General features: G+C 43.4%; 1 protein-coding gene across 3 annotated transcripts in view; it reads right to left on the reverse strand.

Annotated features, from left to right (window-relative positions):
* The window catches only part of ELF2 (E74 like ETS transcription factor 2), a 97,665-nt gene that overhangs the window by 23,923 nt on the left and 63,723 nt on the right, over positions 1–10,019 (reverse strand). Inside the window, exon 1 of one of the 3 annotated variants that reach the window (XM_004712132.2) lies at positions 1,114–1,285. The exons of the other annotated variants lie outside the window; for them this stretch is intronic. Within the exon in view, the coding sequence (XP_004712189.1) occupies positions 1,114–1,171 (58 nt within the window). The 5' untranslated portion in view covers positions 1,172–1,285. Of the gene's footprint in view, positions 1–1,113; positions 1,286–10,019 lie in introns of those variants that run through there. 3 annotated transcript variants of the gene reach the window in all.

Here is a 10,019-nt window from a genome sequence, read left to right on the forward strand (position 1 = left end):
TCTTCCCTCCAATTCCATGCGTACATTGTCAGCTTCACTCCCGCCCAAGCCCCATTGGCCCAGCACCGGCCCTTCGTCCCGCCCCCAGAAATCAACGTTCCTCTTCGGAACGTCTCGGAAAGCAGATTGGAACCCGGGGCCTGTCAATCCCGCCAGTTCTGTCCTCTCCGCAGCGCTTCCGCTGTGGTGGGAGGTGTGGGGGGGAGGGGAAAGGGGGCAATTCCGTGCAGAGACTTCCTTAGGGCCAAGACTCCTTCCCGCCGGCCCCACGCCTTCACGTTCACCCACTGTTTACAAAAATGAGCACCCTCAGATGCCCCAAAGCTCCAGGTCAGGGGTACAAAAGGCACCCGGTGTCCTTCCCATTATCCCCCCTCGGAAAGGGGGGAAAAACAGGAGGGAAGGGGCGTCAGTCTAGTTTCTTCCTAACCACCCACTCGAGGGGGCGAGGCAGGCCCGCGAGGCGACCACCATCCCGGTCACAGAACATGCCAGTGACCCTTCCCAGAACCGTTACTCCTGCATAAGGCTGCACAAGGTGGGGCTGCCAGGGGGTGGGAGCCTGCGTTTTTGGCGGGTCCCGGTCCGGCTGCCGAGTCCGTGCAAAGTCGTGGGGTTTGTGGCCGGGGTCCGTCCGGGCGGCGGGGTGAGCGCGGGCAGGGGCCCCACGCCCCCGAACGCGGGCAGGAGCGGCCTCGCGGCCAGACAGCGTGGCAGGCGCAGCCGAAAGACAACAGCCTCACTCACTTCCTGGTTCCTCGGCAACTGGGGTGAAGCGCACAACTCGTCGGTCCCTGCGTCCCCAACTTCTCCGGGGCGCTCTCCCGCAGCACACGCTGCCAATGCTCAGCCCGGCAGCCGCCGCCGCGGCTGGCCCGAGCAGCCCAGAAGCGACAGCGCCGGATTCGAGGCAGGTTACTCTCCAAGGTGATCACTTCCTGATTCGTCGCCTCCATTACTTCATTCACTACCCCCCTCTCCCCCGGCCGCCCAGGGGCTGTGAGGTAGACACTGCACCCGCTTGCACTGACCGCCACAGAGGAGACACCCCGCTTTTTGTGCACCCCTCTCCTGCTGCACCGATGCACGGGAGAAAAGTTCCCCGATCCTTACCGGCCCGGATGAGCAGATCCAGCTGGTTCGTGGGTCCCTCATGCAGAGACGTCGCCATGTTTATCCCGGGGCTGGAGCTGCTGCTTCACATTGACTTACACCGTGAGCAGCGGCGGCAGGAGAGGAGGCGGAACCAGCGGCCGAAGACACACGCCGTGCTCCAGACACACTCACGCACTCGCACAGCCAGACGCCCGGATCCTTGCGCGTCCACCAACAGGAAGCCGAGGCCGGCCCGCCTCCCGCCGCCGGGCTGAGAAACCCCACCACCTAACGGCAGGGGCGGCGGCGGCGGCCGCACTGGCGGCGCGATCCTTCCGCCCCGCGCGCAGACAGGAAGTCCCGGACGGCCGCCCCGGGAGCGCACACGGCTCCGGGCTGGGAGAGACACCTGAGGCGGGGGAGCCGCGCCCGGGACGCTGCCCCGCCGCAGGAAGCGGCACTTTACACGCTCCGCGGAAGCAAAGTCTGCAATGGTCCCCTCTATGGAAAAGAGCCACTAATCAAATGTTCTTCCAGGAAGAGATCTAATAACTACTCCCCCAGCTGTAAATAACGTTGGCTATTTAACTTTGGGCCTTTGCAAAGCTTATGCTAAGTGTAATCAGTCTGTAATTTAAAGAGCAGCACTTTAAAACAGGACCCACAACAAAATGTCTAATCTATGGGGGAGAAGGGTGTCTGAAAGCTTCTTTGGAAAGGAGCTTCCAACTACTTTGAATTCTTCCTTTTCCTTCACAAAAGTGTCAAAGAGCGTCCTAAACAGATATTTTATTTAGTTAGTAAACAACAGAACACCCCAACCTCTGGATGCCTAAATAGCCAGTTAGCCAATCGTGAAATTTACGGACCCTTCATTTCTATTTTATTTGAAAACAAGTAAATGTGTTCATTTTATCGTTATCGACTTGAAGAAAACGGTTTTGATAAAGACTATTATAAGTAAAATACATGTTAAAAATAAAATAGAAGAAGGGGGTGGCTAAATGACCACTTAATTACTAAAAAGTTATGGGAATACAGACCACACCAAGCCAATAGAACGTGATCAAATGAAGTTTCATTAAAAAGTACTGCCTAGTTTCTGAATCACACACACATTGTTTCTACACAAAATTTACGTAAAAACATTGCCCCTAAGAGTGTTCAATAAGTATTTGCTGAATAAACACAAGATTGGGCACTCACAAATTTAAAATAACTGTGACAAAATGCTATGACCCACATTAACTACTAATGAACTAGAGAAAGGCATTTCTCCCCTGGTAATACTAATATATTAACATTTTACCAAAACGTTGCAAAGTCAATACAGAGTTGGAACGGATTTACATAGCCCATTACCTTTATTTCTTCTAATACTTATTTTCTAGTCTCCTAAGTGCTACCACCAACCCTACCCACCTCCAGCCCTACCTGACCTTTCAAAAGTAGTTTCCCTTAAACCAAATAAAAGCAATGCTTTCTGAAATGAGTAAACTTGGCATGTACAGGAGAATAGAGCTGTTTAACTATTAGCTCGTATTCTTTATTTCTAATCAATTTAAAATAAGGCCTATCCATTGATATGCATGATCTTAAACTGAGAAAGCCCAGTAAATATGTGGGGGATAATTCTGGGCTACAGGCAGATCAATGAATCTGATAACAAATCTCAACTTCCACTCTTACATTCATTAGTGTTTTATGCATTATGTTTACAAAAGAAAAGTGTAATATGTTAAAGTTTTCTTTATTCTAGGGTGACAGATAACTGGGCTCAAGAGAAGTAATGATCTCAATGTGAAAAAATAAAACTTTTATTTACTATTTGCTTCCTGAGATGTATCTTAAGTATCGGTAGTGATAATATGTAGTGTATGTATGTGGTGTACATTTTATTCTCTGGACAACCTAATTATAAGTCTCCATGACAGCCCCATATTTTAAGCTCCAAAACAATAAAAGTTACATCTATCCTTGTGTAATACTGAATTGTTATATCCTGCATAATACTGAATCATTCTATATACAGACAACTTCCAAAAGTTCGTAAAAAATGGAATTAAAAGGTAATGGGTTTTTTTTCCAGTTTTTATATGTGATTTTATATATATATTATAGCAGAAATTAATGCAGGTAGACTGGGAAATATTTCTAGATATTTAAAGTTATTGTAAAAACACAATTTTCTGGGCTTTAATGCAATTCTGCCTTGCTATCATCACTGGGCTTTCAAAAGGTTTTTAGAGACCAATAACAGTATACTGGGAATATCAAAACAGGGAACTTACTGCTGGAAAAATAAATTGATATCAACTTTTAGGAAAGCAATTTTGTATTACATATTCATGAGTCTAAAAGAGGCTCACATTTCTGACCCAGGAATTTCATTTTTGAAACCTGGCATGGCAAAATAAAAGTTCATGGATTTTTCTACTTAACTGTGCTGAATTCACATGAAAATATTCACAATGTAAATGTGCCAAGATTTAAATATATATAAGTGGGTTTCAAACTTTTTGGAAAAATGGAATTAAACGATACTGGCATTTCCCCCATAAAGGTTTTTGAAGCCCCCTTGTATTTTCCCCATTGTGAGTAACTCAAACCATGTACATACATGTGAATGCATGTGTGTGTATATCTATATATACCCACCCCTTAATCATTGACACGGTTAGGTTCCAAAGCCCACAGTCATGCGAAGATCAGCTTTATGCAAAAATGGACAATGATCACATCAGATCACAAAATGGAGGATGGCTCAAATAAAACAAAACTACTATTTAATAAATTCTTCCTCATAGAATTACTCTAGGGCACGGTAGAACTGCTCTTGTGGGTTTCTGAGATTCTAACCTTACAGGAACAGAAAACCTCATCTTTATCCCAAGGAGTGACTGGTGGGTTTAAACTACCAACCTTTTGGTTAACAGCCCAATCAGAAGCCCGTTATGCTACCAGAGCTCCCTGGAGAATTACTCTATCGTTATATCACTGCCAAATGACATCATTACATTACTTAACTGTCACAGTCAAGAATCACGGCCCAGTCAAGCTAACACAGCCTTACCATCAGTCAGGGTCACTTGTTACTCTCACCTCATACCGTGGCATTTGTTACCACCAAATATACATTGTTAACATACACAAGTAGATTCTTTATAATTATCATAAACGTGAAATGTCAGGTAATGCAGTCGTCAATAAGTGAAGGGTAAGTGAATATGTATGTGTATGACACACATATAAGTCAAAAAAAGTACTGCTATCAAATCATAAACTCTTATTAAAGAAAAATACCCAAATGTGAAGCTATTGTTTCTTGGCATATCCCCCATCTAAGCCTACACTGTTTTGAAGGCAAGGTGTTTCCTTCTCAACCCTTCCCCAAAGAATCCTGCACTTTGATTTACACCACCATCCAAACAGTAGTTTTAGCATCCTCCAGAGACACAAAACAGGCTTCTTTGACCTGTGCTGTCAGCCTTGGGATCAAAGAGAAGTCTTAAGGGCAACATTAGGGCTTGTAAGGTGGATGAGGTAAGGTTTCCCAGTGAAGTTCTTTTAGAACAGCCCTTGTGGCCTTCAAAGAATGAGCAGGGGCATTATAAAGTGGGGTAGGAGAGGGTAGGGTGGTCATTCCTCTGTGGAACTCTTCTGACCTTTTTCTCATAAATGCAGTTTTCAATTTTTTTGAAAATTCCTCTGCAATAAATCTGCATGCTATTGTTTGTTAGGTGCCATCAGTGGGTTCTGACAAATAGTGACCCAACAGACAACAGAACAAAACGATCCTGCGCCATCCTCAGCATGCTTATGTGTGGGTTCATGGTTGCAGCCAGTGTCAGTTCATCTCGTGAGGTACTTCCTCTTTCACGAACCTTCCAACAAGCCTTTTCCAGGGAATGATCCCTCCTGATAACACGCCCAAAGTACTTGAGATGAAGTCTCTCCATCCTTGCTTTGTTGTTTTTTTCATTCATGCTTCTAAGGAGCATTCTGACTGTTCTTCTTCCAAAATGGATTTGTTTGTTGTTCTGGAAATCCAGAGTACTTCCAATATTCTTCACTAGCACCATAATTCAACTGCACCCATTTTTCATCAGTGTTCTTTATCTGTTGTCCAGCTTTCATATGCATAGGAGGTGACTGAAAATACCATGAATGGGGCAGGCACACCTTGTGACACTGTAAAGAGGTCTTGTGCACCAGATATGCCCAATGCACTACACATTGTTTGATCTCTTGACTGCTGCTTCCAAGAGGATTGGTTGTGGATCCAAGTAAAATGAATTCTCGACAACTTCAATCTTTTCTCCAGTTATCACATTATTTCTCTTATCAAGTAAAGAGGATTTTTGTTTACTTTATTTACGCTGAGTGGCATTTCACACTGAAGACTGCTATCTTGGCTTTGTATACTTTGATAACTAACCTCTCTGCCTAGAATTCATTTTTGAGGTCTTCCCTACCTTATGCCTTTGATCCAGCTGAAAATTGTTGCTTTTTGTGGGGTTGCACCCTGAAACTTGATTCAAATCGTCAATGATTGCGGATGATGTTCACTTGAGTTTTGCTAAAAATTTGGTATTAACTTTAACCTCAAAATCATTTCTTTCCCTGAAAATAGTAATAATTTATAATTTATCAAGGGGCCCCGAGGGGGGGAGAGAAGCTTACGCCAAAGGTTCAATAGAAAAAAAAAAGTCTAGAAATTAAGGATGGCATCATATGTACAAATGTGCTTGATACAATAAAATGGTTTTTAAAAAAAAATCATTTCTTTCCCATGGCACAGAGAAATATCCGAAAGAGTCACTTTGAGTAAGAATAGATTCAATGGCAACATTTGTTTTTGGTTTTTAACAAAACTAAGTAAAGTGTATTATTGAGAATAAACTCATGCATGTCTGAAATAGAACCCTAGTAGTAATACTTTTTGATTACCCTCATATAGGGATTCAAAATGTTCATGGAAGAAGTACAGAATCTTCTAATTCCATTTTTCCATGAATACTGTTAATACCTCATATATAAACTCACCTATCTATCCCTAGGTGGTGTAAATTCTCAGTGACTAACGAGATGTTTTCTCATTGTTATCAATTGAGCATAATTAAGGCACAGTGATTCATCACAAAAACAATATGTAATTATGTATCGTGAAATACTTATTTCTAATGACAAATAAATGAAATTTTGTCTTGCAGCATGGTGTAGCATGGGTAAGTCTTCACGCAGGTACTCATATGTGGGTGTATCTGCATGTGGGCGGACCTACCTGGAGACAGATAAAGGAGTAGTGTCTTGGTTCCTAACACCATCAGAAATATGTGTTTTCTGGTGGTCTTAGGTGACCCCTGTGAAAGGGTTGTTCAACCCCCAAAGGGGTTGCATCCACAGGTTGAGAACCACAGGTTCTCCCTACATCGTAGAGAGAAAAGTCTGGCAATATACTTGCAAAAATATCAGCCATTGAAAATCCAATGGGGCAGTTTTACTCTAATGCCCTATGAAGTCAATTCAAAGGTAATGAATGGTTAACCATGTATACATATACACATCGAGAGCCCTGGTAGCACAGTTTATATGTTCGCTGCTAACCACAAAGTCAGTGGTCCAAACCCACCAGGTGCTTTGAGAAAAGCAGATGAGGCTTTGTGCTCTCGTAAAGATCGTTCTATAGTTTCGGAAACACACAGGGGCAGCTCCACACTGTTGGGATCAACTCGGTAGCAGTGAGTTTCATGTTTGGGATCTGTGGGGGGGGCCCTGATGGCGCTGTTGGGTAAGCACTGCATCACTAACCACAAAATCGTAATGTACCGGCTGCTCCCTGGGAGAAAGAGGAGGCTGTCTGCTTCTGTACAGACTTACAGCTTCGGAAACTCTACATTGAGTTGAGATGAGTCAGAATTAGCTTGATGGCAGTGGGTTTGTGGGTACTTATCTGCAATTTTAAGTCTTTGAAATTAAGCTAGTTAGTATTTATAAACATATGTTTAAAAGATAGAATAGTTAGCCTGGTATGTTGACACATTAAAGTTAATTCATATTCTGCTCATAAGGTTATATAGGAAAATAAAAACTCACTACCATCAATCAATGATTCATAAGGATCCTATAGGACCAATTAGAATTGTTCCTTTGGGCTTTTGAGACTACATATTTTCATAGGAGCAGACAGCCTCATCATACATTTTTCCTTTGGGGGGAGACTGGTGGGTTCAAACCTCTGACATTGTGGCTTAACAGCTCAATGTGTAGCCCACCAGGGCTCCTATATAGAACAGTATCCTCTATATCAAAGTTATTATTGTGTCCCAGCAGCAGGGGGTGGGGAAGATGGGGCGGGGCAGAGATGGCAACACTGGGAGACACATACCTAAAACCGAATGCTTACTGGATGCTTACCAAATAAAATTTGGTTTCTATGAAGGAGTCTTGGTGGTGCAGTGGGTTAAATGCTGGGCTCCTAGCAAAAGGTCCAAGATTCAAACCCACTCCATGGGAGAACAACGAAGCTGTCTGCTTCCATGGATATTTACAGCGCTGGAAACTCTACGAAGCAGTTTTATTCAGTCTTATAGGGTTGCCGAGTTAGAATCAACTCAGCAGCAGTGGGTTGGTTTTTCTGGTTACAATACGATGAAACAGATACTACTGTTGTGCTCATTTTATCACCGAAAACTCTAAGCATTGACTCTAGAACCCTTACTCTCCAACACTCCCAAGTACCCACCAAAGTAGCAATGCCCAATTATCTGTTATGATTCATTTAGTGTCTACAGATTGGTGTGTCCATAAATTCTTTCATAAATTCATCCTTTCAAGAGGATGAGCCTAACTCCCTCCCCTCTTGAGCTTGGGCTGGGCATAATAAAGCTGAAGTGATGGTGTGGGATTTCAGAAACCCTGTAGTAATAGGCACAGGGGCATCCTACCTTCCTCTCTTCTTCTCAGGTCACAGTCACTTGCTATTACAGATTGAAGGGTCCAGATAGCAAGGAACTCTGGGATCCCAGGAATAGCCAGGTAAACAACTGAGCTTGCAAACACCCCATTACCACCCTCACAACCAAGCCTTTCTATGACTATGGCTCATGAAAGACCCTGAGCCAGAACTATCGAGCTACAGAGCGAAGTCACAAAAACTGTGACACAATGCTTGTGTGAAACCACTAGATCTACCCAGCAAACGATCATTAATACTGGGGGGCCAAATTGACAACAAAAACTATTCCCATTGAGCTGATTCTGACTCCTGGTGACCCCATTTGTACAGAGAAGAACTTCTTGACATGGTTTTCAATGCTATGACTTTTCGATGCAGATCACCAGACCTTTATTCAAAGGAACCTTTTGTGGTAAGTGAGACACATCAACCTTTCAGTCAGTAGCTGAGCACTTAACTCTGTGCCCAGGAGAAAGAGACAATATAAACATCCAATTTGTCACAACACTTCTCAGCTTAGAAGAAAATGGGAGTGAATGTTTACAATTGCCTTCTAATATTGAACTGCAGTCCTGAGTTTTTGTTTTCATTTATTAAGTCATTATAATCTGAGCATCAACTATTTCTTTCCCTTTTTAAAAAAATCATTTTATTGGGGCTCATACAACTCTTAACACATCCATCCATCCACCAATTGTGTCAAGCACATGTGTACATTTGTTGCCATCATCATTCTCAAAACATTTGCTTTCTACTTGAGCTCTTGGTAGCAGCTCCTCATTTTCCTCTCCCTCCCTGCCCCCCACGAACCCTTGATAATTTATAAATTATTATTTTGTCATGTCTTAAACTGTTTGACATCTCCCTTCACCCACTATTCTGTTGTCTATCCCCCAGAGAGGGGCTTATATGTAGATCCCTGTGATCGGTGCCCCCTTTCTACCCCACTTTCCCTTAACCTCCTGGTATCTCTACTCTCATTATTGGTACTGAGGAGTTTATCTGTCCTGGATTCCCTGTGTTTCCAGTTCCTACCTGTACCAGTGTACATGCTCTGGTCTAGCCAGATTTAGAACTGGGATCATGAAAGTAGTGGGGGGGGGACATTAAAGAACTAGAGGAAAGTTGTATGTTTCATTGGTGCTATACTGCACCCTGACTAGCTCATCTCCTCCCCATGACCCTTCTGTAAGGGGATGTCCAGTTGCCTACAGATGGGCTTTGGGTAAGGTGACCAGAAGTCCCGCTTTTGGCGGAACAGTCCCGTTTTTTAACAATTTTTCTGGCATCCCGCAGCATTTTTAAAAAGTCCCGATTTTTGGAAAGAATGCATAACAAGCTAAGATATACAGTTTTTGGCTGCAATGTGGCTATTTCGCCAGGATATGAGTTTTATCAATGGTGTCCTGCATTTGTCCCGGTTTACCAATGTTAAAATCTGGTCACCTTAGCTTTAGGTCTCCACTCGGCTCTCCTCCTCATTCACAATGATATGATTTTTTGTTCTTTGACGCCCGATACCTGATCCTATCAACACCTTATGATCACACAGGCTGGTGTGCTTCTTCCCTGTGGGAGTTGTTGCTTCTCAGCTAGATGAACGCTTGTATACCTTCAAGCCTTTAAGACCCCAGACACTAGCAGGGCACCATCAGCTTTCTTCAGCACATTTGCTTATGCACCCTCTGTCTTCAGTGGTCATGTCGGAAAGGTGAACATCATGGAATGCCAGTTTAATAGAACAAAGTGTTCGTGCATTCAGGGAGGCCCAATGTCCATCTGCGACCTTAATGCTAAACCTATAAATATATGCACATCGATCTATTTCCCCATCGTCATATATATATGTATACCTATTTACATATGTACATGCCTGTATTTAGACCTCTGTAAATGCCCTTTGCTTCCTAGTTCTTTCCTCTATTTCTTTTTACTTTCCTCTTGTCCCACTATCATGCTCAGCCTT

Source organism: Echinops telfairi, unplaced genomic scaffold (genome assembly GCF_000313985.2).
Source record: "Echinops telfairi isolate 266 unplaced genomic scaffold, ASM31398v2 ScPeMD7_2186;HRSCAF=2738, whole genome shotgun sequence".
In the NCBI taxonomy this organism is placed as follows: Eukaryota; Metazoa; Chordata; class Mammalia; order Afrosoricida; family Tenrecidae; genus Echinops; species Echinops telfairi.